Genomic DNA, 20,993 nt, shown 5'->3' with positions numbered 1-20,993 from the left:
CCAGGGTGTTGGTCGGAGGTCCGTTCGTCAGGGGTTGGTGCAATTGGATGGGACCAGGTTGCGGGGTTCCGGCAAGGGTAGGGCTCCAGAAGTTGGGTAAGCCCTCGATGGGGCGGAAGGAAAACCCGGGGGGGAAGGATATCCTTCGATTTGGCATGGAAAATCATATTGCCGCACTTGAAGCGATATCGGGGAGGACTGCCATCGGACAAGATCGATCGGCCGGATAAGGCGAATCCCGTTACCGGAATTCGAGTCCCACGGGGAACCCTCGGATACGGGCCGCCGAGCTTGGAGCAACCAGGTCCTGGGAATCCTGAGGAAGATTTCGGGAACCTGAGAAGTTCCCGAAGCTGTGGATAATTATTTAATAGGAATAGGGTCTGATGGAGTCATTTGAAGACGGCTGGGGGAGGATCCATCAATTATTTCTTCATAATTGAGGAAGGGGTGCAAGGGGGCCTCTGGCTCACCCCTAGGGGTGCTGATATCAGAGAAAGTAAGACCGTGCATGAGCAACGCCACATCCACGTCCACTGGGGTGGATACACCCCATGGATGGGTCGTCGACCACCCCATCGAGCCGACCCTCGGGGTGCGGCGAGCTGCAGCGATCGTGATTTCAATTTAACCCCTTTATCCGACCCAGGACCACCGCTTACACCTTTAACCTTCCCTGATAAGAGCGGGGAGCATAAATCCAACGGAAGTCCCAGGGACGTCCGATAACGTCCACATAGCCGAGTCGGGCCCGGCGATCGCCAGGGCCGTCGGCCGATTATCCGGCTTTCTCGGCGCGATTCCGAGGAATTGTTCGTCGGTGCAGGCGGTAGATACACTCGGAAAGAGACAGAGAGGGTGCAAATGACGTACCCATAGGCGGCGAGCGTAGGATCGTAGGGGTAGTACCCGGTGGCGGCTGGTTGGAGAGCGGCGGTGCCCCAGGCTGCGCCCATGTCCGCCGTCATTCCCATTCCCGTCGCGTCCTTAAGTCCGTAAGGGTTTCCCTGAAAGCAGAATCCAGAATTGGCGGCGTCCCTGAGAGTCGGATCAATCTTGCGGTGCGAAATCGCTCCCCAGGCTCACTGGACACCGAACGGCCATCCGGGGTACCAGCAGCGTGCCATCCCTGAGTAAACTAAAATTATCCCTCCCAAAGGTGCGCACTTATCGCCCGCTTGCTTCAACCTATCTCCTCGACTACCTTCAAGGATCCCGTAATTAATTCCCCGATGCTTAAATCCCATTTTATCGAACACCGAAGCTGGAATACGAAGAGCGGCGCCCCACGCCAGGGGCTACCGCGGACCACCTTCGGCGGCGCCGCGGCGACAAAGCTCGGGCCACGGCAGCGAGGGGAGATTCGTTCTAATCCGGCAGGCGTCGTTCCGCCGCGGCATAAACGCGTGGCGGCAGTCGCGGCGTGGAGCATTAGGTGGCTAATGGTAGCACAATGGGATATTATTAGGGGCCGGGGCTTAGAAAGGCCGATGCCGCCGCCGCCGCTTGGCGCCGGGGAGTTTCGTGTTTCACGTCTCGTCGTCACGGTCGTCGCGGCAGTCGTCGTGGCCCGGGCCCGGTTTTTCATTCGTAATTCCATCAGCAGTCCCAAGATCGAGCGTGCCGGACCCGACCACGTCCACCCATCGGGCGTTTCTCCCTCCGGTCGTCCGGTTCCTGGTGGGACTCTACGGGGTCTTTAAAGGAACGGTTCCTCCGAGGGCCTTTATGGCAGTCCGCGGGTGGTCCGCACCGGTCAACCATTGTTACCGCTCCCCGAGTGGTGCCCCGTGCTCTGACCTCTGCGCCGATCGTGCTCCACTTCCATTAAAGCGCGCACTTTTCCGCCTTTCATCGGCCTCCCTGGTTCCGATCTCGATGGGGATAAAGCGGCCAGAAGACGCGGAATGGCGACCGATAGCCCCGGAAATATGAGAAAAATTTGCGAGGGAGATTCGCGCCCATTTCCGTCGAGCACCTGGGTGGGGGTCGACGTTTCAATCTCGCCGCTCTACCGGGAAGCTGGCCAATCGAGGACCTCCCGGGAGTCCGATGGACCACTTCCCAAAGGCCGACACGCCGTGCCAGCGAATCTAATAATTTAATTAACGACTAAGGGTGCCCCATGGCTCGATCGAATTCGCCCCAGGTAGAGGCTCGAGTAACCGGGAACCGTCGCGAGATGTCGTCGAGCTCGCCGTAGACTCGCGGAGGAGGGACGAGAGAGGGTGTACCACTTGCCACGAGATGAAAGAGAAAGAGAGAGAGGGACCCGGGAAAAAGAGCCGGCGCCCGGGGTGGGGGACCTCGGAGAGGTATTACTTTTTTAAGAGGTCCGAGACCACCGTGCACGCCGTAAGGACTTCTTACTGGCCTTATTGCCCCCCCCGCGCCATTTCATTCAATGCTAATCCGATTCTTATTATATTATAATGCTCGTTCCCCGCGCCGGTACCCGCTACAGGGTGAGCCACGGTCAATGCAGAAACGTCAAGAACACGTGCCGTGGAGGACCCCGGCGGTGCCGCCGCCACGCGCGCCACGGATGAACCACGGCAATTTCGTTTTCCTACAAACTTCCCACAAAAATTCGCACCTTTTGTCGACAATTTTAGCGCTACGTTTTAATTAAGTCCAGGGTATGGTCTATGCGAATTCGCACGAACCTCGTAAAAATTTCGAAAATGTTAGTGGAGGCCTATGGAAATTCGAAGTTACGCAGATTTTTTTCTAGATTTTGTCGGAAATTCTGAGAATGCGGGATGCATGGGTATTGGAGTATGCTGCATCCAGGCCGATTATCGGAGAATGGATTGTACGTGAAATGTCGCGCCGTTAATTGAACGGTTGGGGCACGGTATGAGCAATGGACCACCCAGCATGGCCATTTCAATTCCAACCGAGCCGAGAGGTGGCGGTCGTCCGATCGAAGTGGTCGTTCACTCTGGTCTACTTGCTCGGTACCGATTTCTTGTGTGCCTAATTACGTAAGATGCGAGCCGACGCACGGTGCAGGTTATGCGACAGCGTCAGAGGACTGACAGGAAAGCGGAGATGGCAAGATCGGCGAAACCGAGAAGCTGCGTCGTCATGGCTCGGCCATTTGTAAGACCCGATAGGAGGCGCCGACTGGCCAGGGGTTTTCGACCCAGGAAATCACAGATATGACTATCAAATATGAATGATCGTCGGGTAGGAATTTTTTATTAAATTAAATTACGCGAATAGGAAGTTCAATAAAATAATGACTGCACCTGGCTAGCAAGAAATATCCCGGCTGGATCAAGAAAAACAACCTGACGTAAAATGGAGGTGGACCAGAGAATTAGAAAATGGAGGGTCCAGAGCAAGGTGTAGTTCGGGAAGAGCGGCGTCGGAAATTTTTCGCTACGAGGGACGGAGGCCGCGAAGAGGGACGAAGTTCCCTTTTCGCTCTAGCCCTATTTCACTCTCGTCTGGTTTCCACAGGCGGCAGTTATCCCGAGACTCCCTCTCGGTCCTCTTCGGAGAGACCCTTCGGAATCGGAATCCGTTACAGCGACACGTCGCCTCGAAATAAGACAAATCCGTTCGGTTGACGAGAGGCCCCCTCTCCCGGCTCCATCCCGTTCCCGACCTCTCCCGTGGCACTCCGTTTCCCGGATCCGCGTTCTATCGATTCCGCAAACTCGTTCGCATCCTGCGAGGCCGTGGAAAAAAGAACCCCTTCCGTAGGGTGACGAGACGAGGACCTCGCGGAATCGCCGCTGGTTTTTCAGATTGCCGTACACGACCGCCACGTTCGAGACCGATTTAATTTTTAATGAACGTTCAATTGTTGCTAGGGAAAATTTAGAAATTTTAACGGCCCCTAAGACAGGACAGGAAGCCGAATTTATTTTAAGAAGGAACCTGGCACGAATATTAAATTCCCCTGATCCCGAATTCCCAGATTTTAATAATCGAAATATTGGATACGAGGCAAGTCTGATCTGACCCTGTTGGAAAATGCGACCACTCGCATTTTGAACACGTAATTATAATTGTCCGTGGGGTATAAAATATTCTTCGACGCAGAAATTTCCAAATATATATGTCCACGAATCCGAGCAGCCGCGGCGAAGAAAGAACGAAGAGGATCCGCCGTTCGCGCCTAGCTCCTGCCACGGAGGCAAGATAAATTGAACGGCAGAGTGCCGCCTAAAAGCACCCGATGAGCATAATTACGGCAATAAATTAACATTTAATTGGGACCCTCGGCGAGGAGGGAAGGTGAAAACGCGTTCCCAAGATCGCCGCCTTCTCGGGCTCCCAGGTTCGTTCCTGGAGAGGATAGCGAGAGACGAGGCGCGATCGCGCCTCTTCGGTTATCAATTAACGCCCTGATAAAAACCGGCATAACCTTGCTCGATCCCGGGTGAATTAACATCCGGCAGATGGAAAAGCGTTCCTGGTGCGTCGATTTGTCCGGGTAATGACATCGCTCCAATTATGCCGAGCGATCCCCTCGCGCTCTCACGCCTCTCTCGTAAATAACGAGCCCTCATTGGCGCACTCACGGGGAACAACGAAAATGGAGAGCAAAACGACTCTAACGGAGTTCCCTCCTCGGAACAATTTCCCGAGTCGTGCATTCTTGCTAACTTTCTACCCAGCTCTCGCTCCCATCGCTCGACACGTGTCGAGGGCATATTTTTGCACCTCGGGATAATGCTTATCGGCAGAGAGGAAATCCGGCCGGTCGTCGAAGAAATTCCCGAAGAATTCGCCCGGGCTGAATGAAGTTTTGTTCCTCACTTTTCTCGGCCTTCGGGGGATAAACGGGAGGATTGATCGCGCGCCGCGGAAATATGTTTCTGAATATTTCAGAGGCTCGGTTGCATAAGAGATTGCGATCGGGAACACGCGACCGGGTACACGGCTCGTGGGACACGAAGACTAGTGCTGTTTCGTGGAGCCCTCTATGTCTTCCGTTATTCCTAGACCTACCGAGTAGGGTGGAATTTCGAGAGAAGACGTCTTATGCCCTCTTCGTTTCTTTTTTAATTTAGAAAAATGTCCGAGGCAATTTTGGGAGGAGGCATTTCCTCTCGTCTATGCTCCATCTTTGATTTGAAAAATAAACGCAGAAAAATACGTTTAAGGGGAGATGGAGACCCGAAGATGCTACCACGAGGATGGGAGAGAAACCGAAGGCGTATCTCGTGCCGTGGGACACGCTTAGCCCTCTCGCTAGAGTTTTAAGCGGATCAAAAAGGGAGCACCGATCCAAAATATGTTTTCGAATATTTCGGGGGCTTAGTTGTATAAGAGAGCGGAATTTGTAGGCACGCGAGCGAACACGCCGGCTCCCGAAACTCTGGAGGACCGCGAGAGCTTCCCGGGGATTATCGGCTTGGCAAATTCCCGACGGGAATGTGGGACCCGGGACCTCGTAAATAATTTACACCGGACAGTCCCGAAGCACGACCTACGAAGATCTATGAATCGTCTTACAGCTTGCCTGGATCACACCGGGACCACTTGATCAGTGTCCGGCTTCGCCTTGGATCTCTGTACGCGCTAATTTGCGACCGGATGGCGAAGTCTCTACCGTCCTTCTCTATGACTATTCCGACATTCTCCAAATCATCAGCGAGTCCCGCCTAAACATTGTTTAGAAACGATCTAGCCATAATTAAAAAAAATTAATTTTTTGCAATGGATCTCCCCGGGCGATTATTCGCATCCGAATGCTTGAGTGATACTCGTGAGATAATTTTTCGTTCGCGCAATGGACTCCGGGGATGCTGTTTTCAATTTTTTTTCTATCGAGTTTCGAAGGTTCCGATACTTGGAAAAACCCCTCATAGCCGGTACCCGAGTTTCCCTCCTCGCCCGGACTTCGGCACTTTCCAGAGACATCATTCCCAAGGTATGTTAATGTGTCTCCACTCGAAAGATTGACATACGCTGCTGGCAATGGATCAGCGCGACGCAGCAAACCGGAAAACCTGGTTTCGCAACGGTGGGGTACTCGAACCTAAGCAGCCTACCGATTTAAGCCCAAGTGTAAAACCGAGTGAAATATAGCTGCTACCTCCCATTACTTATCTGAAATTATACAAGGTATGACCTAACCGAGGCCCGTACCGTTAGAGCCGAGAGCCGCGTGTTAAATGTTAATAACTGCCTCTTTTACATGTACACGAGGCCCGGGAGAGATAGCGAATGAGAGCACAACTTGTCGCTCGTCCCGACTCATTATAGGATCGCCGAGCTGGCTAACGTCCTCAAGTACGAGTAATAAAACAAGAAAGAAGTAAATGTCCAGAATTGCCGAAAAATCGAAAGATACCCTTTTATCGAGCACTGTGGAGGCAGAGGCGATTTTTTAATGATATTTCTTGGAATAATTCGTTAAATCAATTTTCAAATGATTTCTCGAGTACCTCTTCGGGTATCTCTTCAAGGTACTTACCAGGGGAGAGTAGAACGCTGAGCTGTCCATGCCGATGCTGGGATAGGGCCCCTGGTCGGTGGTGGAGGGCGTAGGGGTGGGATAGGAGGAGTAGGAGGTGGCAGTGGGTGCCAACCTAGGATAGGCCCCTAGGGCCAACCTGGCCGCGCTGTCATATTGACAGGAGCAGACCGTCTGGCCCGTCACGGGATCCGTCATCATGGGTCGGCCATTTTCGCAGCATCCGGGCCCGGGCCCCGAGGACCCACCCCCGACGGGCGTCGTGGCGCCCCCCGACGCCCCCGGCGCGGCCCCCGTCGTCGTGGTGGTCGTCGATGACGGCGACAGGGCGCCGGGGCTGAGGGCGCCTCCCGATGACATCACCGGCGACGTCGCCGTCGTCGGCTGGCCTCCGCTCACCAGAAGCTGCAACAAAAGAAACCTGCCATCAAGATCTATCTCTGGATAAATGATAAAAAGGATCACCCATTCATTGAAAATATTTCAATTTTTTATTTCATCGGAAAACTTTTTTTTTTTAATATGGATTCCCATTCGTTGAAAATATTAAAAAAGTCACCCCCTCGTCAGGGATTCTATTTTTTCTAGGGGAGACTTGGGTCGCTTCGGGATGGACCATTGCGATAGAGCACAGGAGCTCCGTTGAAAATCACTAATTAAATAAAGACTATTCGACATTTTAGGAATATCGGCTACGGATTTGACGGGTCGGTTCATATTTTATCTCCTGAATGAGCCCGCTCGCCTCTGCCTCTTGATGTCGAGCTTTCGGGCTCCCCAGCCTCCCGCGGCGGTAAATTAGTAGCCGGTAAGTAAGTGGGCTCCTTAGCAATTAATATCGTTAAGGAAGTGGAGGGAAGAGGCGTGCTCCTGGTTACTTTGGTTACCGGGAGACCCAAGATTTTGGGCTCTCCTCGGGAACTAAAGGACGGCGCCATTGATAACGACGCCTCTTGGCCTCGGGACTCTTCCTCTTCTCCGGGTCTCGGTTCGCCATTCGAGATGCCGGGAATCCTCACCTCCGGTCCAACCTCCGGGAACACGTACAATCCCCGGGGTACGTAAAAAGGACTTATTCTTGCGCGACTTTCTCCTCCTTGAATTCCTCTCTTGAGTTCCTTCAGGACTATTCTAACAATACTTTACAATGAATAAGGATATAAGAACACGTAATAAAAAATAAAGAATTAATTATTCCACTCGTTCTTCTGGAAAAGGGTCTTTTTTTTTTAACTTGGCAGCGAGGGGGATTAATTAATCCAATAATTATTGGTACTTGTTCCGGGGGGAATTCGGAGCGGAGGAAGTTGGACGCTTCTCCGAAAATGGCCTCATCACCTGTCGGAAGAATAGTTATGCCCGAATGTATGAATTTATTCGCCTAGGCAACCCGAGAGACGCATAACGCGGAAATAAACTAGACGCATAAATCCACGCGTAAACAGTGGAGGCAATTCGTAGCGAGCCGCGAGATAAATTGGGAGGCTGGGAAGATCAGAGCCAGGAATTCGGGATTTACCGGCGATTCGTTGTCGGATATGCCGGTGTAACCCTAGTGTGAAGGAAAGGCCGACATAAATAAACGCTAATATCCGTCGCGACGATATTAAATCCGTCTAATGATTTCCTCGCCGCTCGACTCGAGACCTCCAGAGAATCGAATCGCATTTCACGAGACTTTCACGCTTTGCCCGGAGGGAAAGAAAAGAACCTACACGCGTTAATTTATTCACGGAGTAAATTACTCCCATAATCGTGGCTAGTTTTCCGAAAGCAAATTTCGCTCCGCGTATTCCAGTTTCAATTTAACTTTCCATTCGGAGTAGGTGGATCCCCTGGTAGAAAAAAAAAAAATAATAAAAAATAAAAATGACTGTCACCTTGGGGCGGAGGTGTCGATACGTGCACGACAAAGTGCATTACCCACCGCCACCTACACACGCGCGGTCTATAAATAACGCGAAGGCACACGGTTGACAGAAGGGCGTCGTCGACGTCGTATAAACGCGCGACGCGTGCACGAGGGGACCCTAGCGTGCCAACGAGCACGTGAAAAACCGACCTCGAACGAGTACTCGAACGAGTCCTGTTGCGACCGAAGACAACGAGAAGATGGCCGCGCGGTCGATGCTTCACTTTCACCCCGATTATCAAATATATTCTACACGCTATGCGTGTACTTGGAACGCTCGGCATGTACGTATTCGATATACAAGACGAATCTCATGAAATTAAAAAAATGGGTGTCCGAGGGTGAAGACCCTCGGACAATCGAGCAAAGGGTTATAGAGATGAGTTTTACAAAGCCCACGCTCAACAAGAAATACCGAAATTTATCCCGACGAGTGATCGTTTTATTATCTTTTATCTTCACTTGGAGCAGCAAATATTCGCCGGTAAAATGGGATCTAAATTCCGACGCACCTGGGAATATTTTCTCGAGCCCAGGAACCCGACAGGATCGGAGGCCGCGGCGGCGTCGCTTATCAGACGTCCGTTTTGTCGCGGGAATCGAGTGTTCGCGCGCGCCGTGATAAGGGGAAGGAAAACGCAAGAAAACAGCAGCGAAATACGTAAATGCGGGGCCTAATCAGCGGAGCCGATAATTCGCAGGCGCATTATGCATACAGGTTGCGCGTTTACGGGTACACCCGATGCCGCTTATCTCCCGGTCGGTGCAACGCGGTGCATGCGGCGCCGCTTTCCGGGAATTCAAATTAAAGAGGGAATTAGAATAAAACCGGAGATACCGTTCCAAAGGAGGGGCGTCGAAAATGGCGCCTATCGGCGCGCGCGATCCAATCGACCCCCGTGAGGATGCAACTGCAACTGCAACTGCAGTTGCATCCTCGGATAAAACGCGGGCGTAACTTTAAAGGGCAACCGGTTTCCGCGGCGGCCGCGTGCGTTTCGTCTGCGTGCACTCGTGTGCAGCATATACCTGTATTCGTTCTCGTCGAATTGCCCTCGTATGCACCGATTCGCGATTCCGCGTTAAGTCGGCGTCGAAACCCCATCGGCACCGACACTTGTTAGGTCGATCAATGGCGCCGCGCTTACTGGCTAATGTCGCAATGTGTACCTCGTCATTTTTAAGAGGACAGCGGTAATGGCCAGCGAGACGTTATCTGGACTTAACACGTGTACGGAGTTGCCGCAATTACTGCATGCACCGGCCGTAAGTGACACTGCACGGTGGAGGCACTCCTAGGATCGAAGGGGCGATAGCGCGGCCACCATTTTGTGGCACTTCGAGATTTGCTCGATTTATCGACGCCCTGATCGATTTCTGTCCTCCTCGTCCGAGTTTTCGACGCACGGAGCGCGTGCTTTCTCGCGTTAATGGGCGCTAATGGTCGGTATTGACCATTAGCGGTCATTAACGGCCGGTGGGACGATTCGGAGGAGTGGGGCCGATCAAGGGGTTCTTCGACAGGTGAACGATTCCCCCATAAGTGGAATAATTAGCCAAATGGCCGCGGTAATGAGCCAGCGAGGTGCCAAGACGCCGCGATTTCGCGGGAAACCCGGGAGGGCTCTAATCGCGGGTCTTCATTAAGGCGCGCGCACTTACTCGCGCGTATGGCCAGATATGCAAATAATTATCCGAGCACTTAGGCCACGGGCCGCGACTTCGGGACCGACGGGAATGGCACACCACGAAGACTGTAAATTATCCCCCGGTGTCGCCACTGTCGGCGTATGTGCAAAAACGAGCGGAATAATTACCCGATGTCACTCGACGACGGACGGAGCCGACTTGGCCTTGCCCTTTTCAAACGAAATTAGTGCCATACGGGGAACCTAAAAATCTCTTCCGGCCCTTTATTCGTTTCTACAGTTTTTTCTTATTTACCCCTTATCAATCGAGATATCGACCCGGAATATTCGGCAAAAATTGCATTTCATAAATACCACCGTATCCAAAAGTGGGGATTTCTTCCGGCATCGGGAAAGGTTAGGTCGCCGCCGTTTTCATGCCTCTTTTCAAAAATTTCTCCCGTTTTTACGGAAATTCTCGAGATTGTCACGATAATGGAGGAAATCGCAGACTATCTGAACGACTCTCGACTTCTTCGCGAGCGGCTGCTAATTACGCTCGGCAGTTTTGATAAATGGCGCGGCCGAGCCTTAGGAAAGGACGGAACAGCCGATCAAGATCGACGGACGGGGAAAAACAAATATGTATAATTAGCGGGAGCGTTCGCTCGTTAAAATCGTTGCGACGTCCGAAGTATGCTCCGGCTTGGGGAATTTGTCCCCCGAAACGCAATTACGGTATCCGGATCGGGTTCGCCCGATTTTCGCTAATTAATTTCCCGGTCACTTATTACTGTACTCCGGTTCGAAATAAATCTGTATTAATTGAGAAAAAAATTTAATTACTCCATCCATGTGCATTTCGACCGCTGCTTTTCCTGTCCAAGACCATGTCGAGATAATCGCCAGGTTATGTAGTCGAGATAATAACGATACGGCAATTTTTTTTATTAATTTCATCGCGATGACGTTACGACGACTCGACGCGTTTCCTTGGCGAGTCGGCACGTTCTCGATTTTCCAAGGTGTAGATTAACTTTTCAACGACTTTGGCAAGGTTTCGCCGCTTTCCGTTAACGGGGCCGGTTAACGGCGGCCGTAACTTTCTCCCGACGTAGTCGTAAGTCCCGACCTGGAGGGATACTCTTATGAGCCCTATCCACGGAACGGTAACTATTATCAAGAGTACTCTGTTTAATTATTACTACGCGCGGAGGACTTAACGACCCGCGAGAACGCATTTGCATCGCCGCGTAGTGGCGTCAGCCGCGTTGATGCCCACGTGGGAGTTAATCAGCAATAAGGTTGAAGGTTGACGATAGAAATCGCGATTTAGTAACGCGAAACGTAACGTCCGCCATATATCGCGGCACGCGATGAAGAGAGTCGAGGCGATTCGCGATTACCGGACCCAGCGGAAACCATTTCGCGACGGCCGCCATCTTGGCCGCACGGACGAGACGCAATTCCCATCGACCGTCGCGAATTACCATCGGCATCGACAAATCTAATTAGCGTATTTACTTCGCTCCCTCGCAACGAGGATAATAATCGTTTAATCATCCCGAGGAGCCGCTTCCAAGGACTTCTACAGCCTTTTGAATCCTCGAGGTGGAGACGCCGGCCGCTCCGCTACGGTAAATCGGTAAAAAATCGAACCATGGGAGTTTATATCCCGATTTCGGACTCGTTTCCAGCAAATACCCCTTTCCCAGGGTGTCTTCGACCCCCCACCTCCCGGGACTACTTAAACTCGCATGTCAACATCGAGCTAAGGGCGTCATTTGCTAAATCACCGTTTAACGGTGGCAGTGCTCGCAGATTGGCCGTTAAAGCCTACCTGCAATTATAATCGTGAATTATAACTAGGGCCAGAGCACGAGGGGACGATTATCCCGCGGTTGCGCAGTTGCGTACGCCGGGTGCAACGAGTGTAGAAATTACGAGCAATACAATAAATGGTCCCAGGCCCCGCAAATAGTGCCCGGTATGGTGCACATACTTGAGACGTACTCTCCTTATTACCGTCGATATCGCTATTTAAAATGTCGGGGGAAAAAAGGGAAGCAGGACCTTCTCCCTCGGCCTTCTCTCACGAGTGGATGGCGGCCGCTTCTGGCGCGCCCTTTATCCATATTTTTTCCCCATTTATTTTTTCTACTTTGTCTCCCTTGTCTACTGTCTAGGGCATCTTCTTTCTCTCACTTTGGCGCGAATGCGGGCTCGGGTCTGCTCGTAGCATTCCCCTATTCCAGGTGCACTGCAACTCCGCGAGCCTTAGGTACTCTCCGAAGTTGATAGTGTCCCTCTTTTTCATTTTTTTTCCCCGTTGCCCGGCGCGGCCTTTTTCCTTTTCTTCGTCCTTTATGTAACAGTAGTCAACGCCTGCTCTCTGGTTTCCGCGCTTCTCGAAGCCTCCGCTTTGTTAGGCCCGTCAGACGCTAACCCGGCTTTTTGGTGACGAAGGTCTTCGCAGGCGTGATGACCCTTTTGCTTCTGCTCAGGTGGAAATTAGGTCCTCCGATTAGAGAGCCTCTCGCCGAGGTGTCGGAAAGGAGTCGCAGGAGAAATAGAAAAAAAGAAGATAGACCTCGGGAGAGCAGAATTCGGAATTCGTCGCGCCTACACCTTGCGCTCCCGTCCGGCATCCAAAACTGGACGATACAAATTCGGTATCCAAATTTTTGTCACTGTTCTCATTCCCCATGGAGGTGACCTATGTCAATTGACTTCCAATTCCCGGTGGCCCTCCTTCGGTCGCGACTAATCAACGTCTCTAATTGTCTCTGCGAGTTGCAGTACTTGCACTGCGCCAATCCCGTCCCATGCAGTAGTGACGTCACTCATTGATCCCTTTAAAGAACACCGGACATTGACGAATGACGTCGATCTGCGACTGGCGTATGGCGGGCTTAATCGTTACCTGGGCACGTGCGATACGGATGAACCGCGAGTCACAATTTACAATTCAATATTAAAATTGAATAATTATCCCTGGCAGGCGAAGACGCATCTCTACGCGAGATGAGCAAAAATCGCGGGAGTCCGTTCCGTCAGACCGAGGTATTATTTACTCGGTAATTAGCGGCTAATTGCGCGGGGAATTTATCCAGGGCGACGAGGCACGTTGAGTAAGAGCGCGCCAGTTCGATAAATTACCCCCGACGTCGGGACATTTGTCAAGGGAAATCGGAAATGGCGGACATTTGAAATTGGCTGTAGAAACACGACGTAGGCTCGTATGGCGACAGAGCTAGCTGGCTGTAGAGACGAAATTTCGTGCCAACTTCTTGGACGTATGGACTTCGCAGAGACCGTCGTTACTGACCGAGTGGAAGAGATCCGAGGACAAGGGAATCGCCGATGCAAAGATCGACTTATTGTCCGATATGCAAAACCGCAATCGAGGTGCCGACACCCGGTGACGGTGCAACTGTGTAACGGTGCAACAAAGTTGCGCATCGCTAAGTGCCAATTAAGTCGACACCTCGTTTTCCCCCGCATAATGGCACTAGTCGGTAATCCCGAACGCCGGACACAATCCGCGGTTCAAGCGGCGAGCTCGATCTGAATTGAAAATTAAAGGGTTCTCGCTTTGTTGAATGCACATTGTACGCACCAGGCGGTCCCTCCAGAAATTGCCGGCGAATCGACTGTACCGAGCCATTAGTCGGGGCGAGGTAAACTCGAATCGGATAACTCGGTTGCGATTCATCGCCCATGGAAGCTCGCAAAGTGGCCAGGTAGCATCGCAATCATAATCTCCCCGCCAGTTGCGATAATTTTATCCCACAAAGGCTGCCGATCTGACCTTTAAGCCGGTACACGAGAGAGTCACGTCGATTTAATAACGCGACCCCGTGAAATGAAAGTCGCGTGATTGGCCAACGCAAACGTCACTCGCGTCTCGGTTTTCTCTCGCGGCATGACTTCGCGTCTGCATACTCCATTTGAGCCCGTCAGTTCGTCGGGAACGATATCCGCAATTTTAATCCCACCCACCGGTCCCAATTTCGCGGATAACTCGAACGGTCGCTCGAGCGATTCAAATTTTCCCGCCAGGCGCGCGGGTACTGCGCGAGTCACGACGTCATCTCCCGACGTTACACCCTAGCGACTTAAAAAAATCGAGACGTCTCAAATAAAGTCTCTACGCAGCCATCCTCACACGTAATCGGTATGACCAGTTCTCACGCTGGTACGTGCACGTAAAGTCCGCACTCTAATGAAATAATTCAACGGGAAACAGCGTATTTAAACGCACGACCTCGGGTCTACTTAACCAACTATTTTCGTTCCCCGTTTTATCGCGTCTTACAGCGTCGGCAACGAGGTGAGTATATCCAGTTAATTATCTGATTAACGGAATGTGCTGCGCAGAGCGGTAAAGGTCGCGTGACAATAAGTAAGGGACAATCCTATCTCGATCGGCCTGGAACTCGAGTGACTCTAATAAAGCCACGAAAAAAGTAAATATTCATATCTCGGCGTGCCCCTCAAAGTAATTGGCCAATTTGAGGCAAGACCTCGAGATCCCTCAAGCCGTGACTACAAAAACGCCCGATCGGCGAGAATTAATTCGAGCCCGCGGATGCGTAATTACCCACTCATTACTCCCAGTACAACTTTGTCGGCCCGATTCGTTCTCGGTTTCAATTATAATCGCAACCTCCCCCCATTAAGTGTGGGTAACGAACGCGGCGAGGTGATGTTTCTACAAAAGGCGTTGCGGACATAACCCGTTCCCCAAAGGTGCGAGTTCGCTTTGAACAATTCGCCGCGCAGGATCGGTGTCAATCCCGAGGTGTCGGGAAACGGGGGCGTTTGGGTGTAGAAACAGCGGTGCATTCAATCCGCATTAAGTCCTGCCCGAGTGCATTGCCGCGCGCGCGCGCTCACCGACGGCCGTCGCTCCGGGAGCCCAGACTCTATAAGGCAGGTGCATGCGGGTCGTTTGTTTCGCCGGGTCTCTATCCACGGGACGCAAAACATGCCGGGGAATTTCTATCGGTCGACGTCGGAGTATCTCGCCGGCCCAATTAACCCGAAGTGACGCCGCAACGACAGAGCCGATTTCAGTCTCCATTAGTCGCGCGAACAGCTGATCATCCGCGACCCCCGCTGTTCCACTGACCAACTACGCGAGTCGTTCCATCCCTCGCAAAAAGTCCCAAGAAATCGAGTCCGGGGAAAAAAAAAGACCCACTGACGAGTTTCATGGATCCTTAAAACGAAATCGCAGGGTTGTCATATTTTTCTCAAGTCGTTTGATCTCTTGATCGTCGCTCTGGACGCGGACTAAGGTTAAGGGTCGTTTCCACGGAAGATGAGAGGTCACGAGGCGACGATGGGGTGGCGAGTTTAATTTCTGCTTTTGGTCTATGACTAGAAACAATTGACTATCAAATTATGGGTTCAGTTTGTGGCTACGTGTCTCGGATGTGGCGATGGGCAAAATGGGCCTTGCCCGTGCCCAGTTCCGACCGCGTTCGATGGGTCGAGGTCGATTTCGCCCATCGGTATCGATCGATTCGCGCGAGTGTTCCACCTGTCTTTCCTTACCTGCGAGGCCGACGGATAGGTGTATCCGAACTGCGCGTACGCCGACATGTCTCCCCAGAGCTCCGCCGAAAAGGCTGCCAGAGTCCCCGCGAAAACGCACAACGGTCGCACCTATCACCCACTGCACTGTCACAGGAGCCCTAGGAGCAGGCGCGCCCACAAGTCTGGGAAGACGAGCAGGAGCCCCCCAGGGTGTGTCTTCCCAAGGATATGTCCCTCGCCATCAGGGCGACCAGCGTCCCAGGACGGACCGACCCTCCTCGCCGGGCATCTTCGCGCACTCCTTCTCCCTGGGAACCAGTTCCTCCAAGATCCGTCCAAACCGACGGCACTCCACCAGGACCTCCCAGCCGCCTCCAGCGACCTGGTCCACGCGATCCCTCTCGAGCCAAAGGAACCACCTGGCAGCACCAGTTGTCCAGGTCACTCCGTTCCTTTTTCCTCGACTTTCCTTCCGGCAGCCAGGGTTCTAGGCATCCTCCGACGCGAGAGTCAGACTCAGCCTGGTCTTTTCGGTCCCACCTGATGGAACCAGGAGTCGATCCCGAATCCGAAGAGACCCACCTGGTTGGTCCCTGGGTTAACTATGGTGCGGAAACGCGGATCGCAGGTCTCGCAGGTGCGTTTCGGGTGACGGGCCGAGTCGTGGGACGGACTTCCGCAGACGGAGCGCGCGTTTCGGCCGGATTAGTCGTGGAGTCGTGGAGTCGTGGAGTGTGTACGGTCCGTCCCCTGCTCTCAGGGCTCTCCAGTCTGCGACTGACTTCGCTCCACTCACACCACTTCAGCGACCGCCACTCCGCGTCGACTCGGCCCCCCCTCTGGCGAGCGACGCGGAAAACATTCCGCGTCCCCCCCACTACCATCGGTAGCCGTGGTTACCGACAGCCAGCCAATCGGCGCTCGCGAGAAGGGTCATGCCGCTGCGCCAAGGGGCGGCCAAACCGGCAACTATTGGCCGCTTTTCGAACCAGAGGGTGTCCCGACGACCCGGCACTTCCCTCGGAACCCCAAATCCCCTCCCCGATGGAACCCGACGGGAGAAGCAGCGTGGAACGAGTCCGTTCCCCACCGCCCGTGGCGCCGCCGACGGCGCCCGCGCCAACTACCGCCACGCGAGTGTTTACGCGCCCAGAAGAACTCGGCGCGGGAACGACCCGGCTTTTTTCTCCGTTTCAAATTCTTTCGACGAACCTCCTCTACCGATCTTGCTTCTTTTACAATTAAAAGCGATCGGGACATCCGACCGAGTATTTATGCGCCCAGGTGATCCGACGGTGCCCACTTCTCTGTTTGAAATTCGCATTTTCATTAAATTCGAATTTCTTTTTTTTTAAATCACAACACGGGGCTTTATCCTCGCTTTTTATATCGGCATTGGGGTACCATTAAAAGGGGAAAATTCCATTTCCGATAAGGAGGAAGTAGGTCTTAATTCGTATTTCTTGGATTTCAGATTCAGGACACGCTTCGTAATCGGTAAGAATGCCCTCCAGGTCCACGAGATGGCGGTGATGTATATGACATATTTTTTACCGTTCATCTGTCCATTCGTTCGTTTATCTAGCTTCGATCTGTAAGGTAATGATGTATGACCATGTTTCCAGCGAGAGACAGCCGTTTAGTTCGGTCTGGCTACTTCTGCGGGGCCATATTTTTTATGGAAAATTGCTCGGGGGCCGGAGGAAATGCGAAAACGATTTATTTGTCGGCGGGAGGCCCGCCGTTCTACGGAAGACCCACTCAGTGACAATGTCTATCTCCTGGTCGGAGACCCTGTGATTAACGAGCGCCGGCCGCAGAATTTAGCGGGGCGTTCCACCGCCATTCGGAATAATTTCACGGTTTATTAGCCCTTGTTTGAGTGGGGTAACAAAGGCCACGGAGGAACTCTCGCGCCAGTTGGCCACCCTGGATCAGGGCTACCCTTGGCGCACCATTGCCCTACTGGGGACATTTCGTAGACGGAACTTCGACGGTCAATTTGCTCCGAGTACCCTCCACCGGGAACACTTCCACTTCCCAGAAAACCCTAAAATCGAACCGTCGATAATCTCCACTCGAGCATTCCTCTCGTCACCCGAGTTGTCTCGCAAAAGTTGTCTTAAAAACTGTATCGGTTAATTATAAGTTCAAGTAAATATGCTTCGCGTCGCTGATACCGCAGCACGCCTTTTCCATGTCATGATTTAACCGTCGGTGACGTAAATACTATACTCAATTCACTAGGGTTTAATGTCTGATTTTCTGCAATTTCAGGTTTGCACATCTGAAATTGGATGAAATTTGTAATTCTTAATGACGTGGCAGTGATTTTAAAGGAGTCGAATCTTAAATCGGAATATTGGAATTTTCTACCGTGAAAATAGTTACATAAAATGTGTTGAATAATTGTAGATTAAACGTGGCGTGTAGTAGGCGTTGTTTTGTAATAGCTGTTGGGTTCGGAAAGGTAGGATAGAAAGACTACGATTTGTCAGGCAATTTTCCGGGCCTTGCGTGAATCGGGTCCGCAATTTCGGGGGGCATTGCGAGCGAATGGGCCCCACCGAAACCAGGGGCCCCCCATGGGTCCAGTGTCCCTAATAGGATTATCCGGCAGGTCGGTAAATACGGTTCCTTCCGGACGAGGGTCCGGCGGACCTCCGGGATGATCTACCTGTCCAGACCTTGGCAGTAACCATCGGAATGGATACGGCTCTGCCATGATTTACTGTCGAAGGTCTGGGCTGGTGACCTGCCAATTTATGCCGTGCAAACAGCCCTCCATTATGATACTCCTTGGAAGCCATCGTTTGCTTAGGTAAGACTCGCTTCTGGCCCGAAACGAGACCGATGACTTTTACATCTGTATTGAACACCTGTCGCACGAGTATTCGACGTTTTACAGCCAGCCCCCTCAAAACACTAAGCCACTGTCAATGGTTTCGCGAGATTCAAACAGCGGTGTAAATAATGGTAAACGCCAGTCACCCGAAAATCCGCACTTGATCCTGAGAGCGAAATTGTCCTGCTCACTTCTGACGAATTTACAATTTTTTCTTATCGACCCGGCAGGCGTGGGTGATCTCGGGAATCCTATTCCTGTAAATAAACTCTCTTTCGGAGTTTCTGCAAATTTCGTTCGAAGACTCGCGTCGGGCCACCGCGGATAATCTCGAGACAGCTGAGACATCGGTCGGTTGCGAGGGAGCCGTTAATTTCGAGATTAGGATTGGTAGATCTCCTTGGGTCGGTCCGAAATGAATTTTCACGGGGCCTTAAGTACTCGAAGAATGTTTACAGCCATTAGCTCCGGGTACTGATAACCGACGAGATTGAGGAGCCGCCTTTAGGCAGTTACTCGGGTTTATCTGGCCCGGCAGCTGCCTACTTGTTAGACGCCCAAGTCAGCCTCGTCCCGTTCTCTTGACCGATGTTCCAGATCCCAGAGGTTTATAACGAAGCGAAATTTTTTGGAACAATGGCGGACGTTTGGGATATTTTTAAGACACTGGCCGAGTCTTACGTCGGTCCGGAGACGAGGTGAGAAATTTTCCAGGCGGCCATCGAGTTGTTCACGGAGGTCTCATCTTCCATGGGCGTTCCGGATCGCTCCCGGGTTAGGACAGTTTTACGAGTCGGGGTCCGAAATTTTTTATGCCCTGGCTGGCCAAGGAATCCCCGGATTTTGTAGCCTAAAAGGTGGCGGCTCTCGTGGGGTTGAAAGGGGACCAGGGCGCGCTATAAAAGAGCGGCTAATCCGCACTGTAAAACGGCGCGATATTCACGCCGAGGGGGCATAAAACAAAAGATCCCGGGTTTCGGGGGAGGCAAGGACGAGGGAGACTAATAAGGGAGGTCCTGGCGCCTTCTCAGGACTCGGACAACCGTGGACCACTGCGGACCACTTTGGGCAGCGGGAGTTTTATTGGGGGCTCCGGCCTTCGTCTTTTTCCCCCGCGGCTCGAATTCTCCAAAGCTGGCCAACGTGTCGTCGTAAAAGGAGGACGGACCGAAGCATTCGATGGAAAAAGGGAAGAAACGAGACTGACGAAAAATTTAAGAAAAGAATTAAAAAAAAATAAATGAGTCTCCACCGGGATTCGATCCTACCTCCGCGGAGGTGCAGCGGCGCGACGACGTCACCTGTGAATCTCTCGCGGTAACGTTAATTAATCTGAGTTTTCTCTCTTATTTCGCATTTACCACTCTTCTGGTATCTCTAGACAAAGTCAGGTGTGGCCTAAATCGCCTGGCAAAAATTGCGCCAGTGTTCGCTACGGGAATCAGAAATGTCAAATTCTGGCGTAAGTCGGCGGTCGTTGCACAATCGGGCTCGACTTTTCCCTGAAATGGCGGGCATCGATTCGTTATTCGGTCGAGTGTCGTGCACTTGGCGTGACGGTAGAGCCGGTTCAAGTTGGCATCCTGCAAGCCCCGGTGTCGGTAATGCCGGCGCTGTTCTGTCTCGTCGGCTAATTGCTCCGACCATTTCATAATAGCGTGCGTCCCGTTACACGGATACGTACGGATACGTACTATCGCGCGATACACGCGCGTAGGTACATAACGTAAAATGGGTGTCCCTCTGTATTCTACGTGCTCTTTATTCCACAGCTCGTTTCGCCCCCGCACGATAGGTGCCCTGCTATTATAATCCTTTGTACATAACGAGAGGCACCGTGTAATCGGAAAACTTTCCATTTCCAAGTGAATAAGAATTGCCCAGATATCGAGTTTCTCTAAAATCCCCACAACTTCACGAAAGAAACGCTTTTTTCGCGCTCTAAGCGAAACTGAAGTAAATTATTATTTAATCCCGCAATTATAGTTAGTACCCATCAGGCTTCTCCCAATTACCCGCGGCATACAATGTGCTCCTTTCCTCCCCCTCGCTACCTATCAGCAATCAGGTGCAATACACGGGGCATCGCATGATTGGCATGCCGCTTTCGTTACGTGCCCACGGAAAATGAATAGGTAATTATAACGCATTTATAATGCAAGGAGACAAGGCCTCGTATCGCGAGTGGCAACGGACGGACTCGAGCTGGAGTTCGGGTCCGCCGGCGATCTCGCCTGTGCAGGTTTAATTAATTGAAATCACCGCGAAAGAGTGCAGACCCCCGGAATCGGGCGATGATTAATGCCTGGTTTTCGAGTTATCTCGCTCCCGGCGCATTGGGAAAATTAATTCGAGTTGGGCAGAGTGTCGAATCGATCATCTACTCGGGTCGGGTGACGATTAATTCGGGGGAAATCGATTAATCATGGGCCCCATTAACGGGCGATAAATCGGCGCGCTGGATTGTAATTGCTGTTAATAGAGGGACGTTCGATTAGGCCGATCGGGCGATTATGGTTCTGCACGAGTGCCCGTACTCGCGCATTAATCTTGCAGGGCGTATTAGCGGTTAAGTGTCGCTGCTTATTAATCTGGGATTAAAACCGCGACGCGGACCTCGCATGC

At 52.1% G+C, this 20,993-nt stretch overlaps 1 protein-coding gene across 2 annotated transcripts in view; it reads right to left on the bottom strand.

The window, feature by feature from the left end:
- Window positions 1-16,276, bottom strand: part of LOC105699229 (homeobox protein araucan) — a 34,797-nt gene extending 18,521 nt beyond the window's left edge. For both annotated transcript variants that reach the window (XM_012424075.1, XM_023433918.1), the window contains exons 1-3: window positions 15,542-16,276; window positions 6,440-6,844; window positions 874-1,007 (exon numbers count right to left, since the gene is read on the bottom strand). In XM_012424075.1, coding sequence (XP_012279498.1) covers window positions 874-1,007; window positions 6,440-6,844; window positions 15,542-15,589 — 587 coding nt within the window. In that variant the 5' untranslated portion in view covers window positions 15,590-16,276. The remainder of the gene's footprint in view (window positions 1-873; window positions 1,008-6,439; window positions 6,845-15,541) is intronic.
- Between the last annotated feature and the right edge of the window lie 4,717 nt (window positions 16,277-20,993).

The sequence above is a fragment of the Orussus abietinus genome, unplaced genomic scaffold (genome assembly GCF_000612105.2).
Source record: "Orussus abietinus isolate OABI.00-Male unplaced genomic scaffold, Oabi_2.0 scaffold3, whole genome shotgun sequence".
Lineage (NCBI taxonomy): Eukaryota > Metazoa > Arthropoda > Insecta > Hymenoptera > Orussidae > Orussus > Orussus abietinus.
Note: the sequence above shows the minus strand (reverse complement) of the source record. Positions and strands in the feature narration are given on the sequence as shown.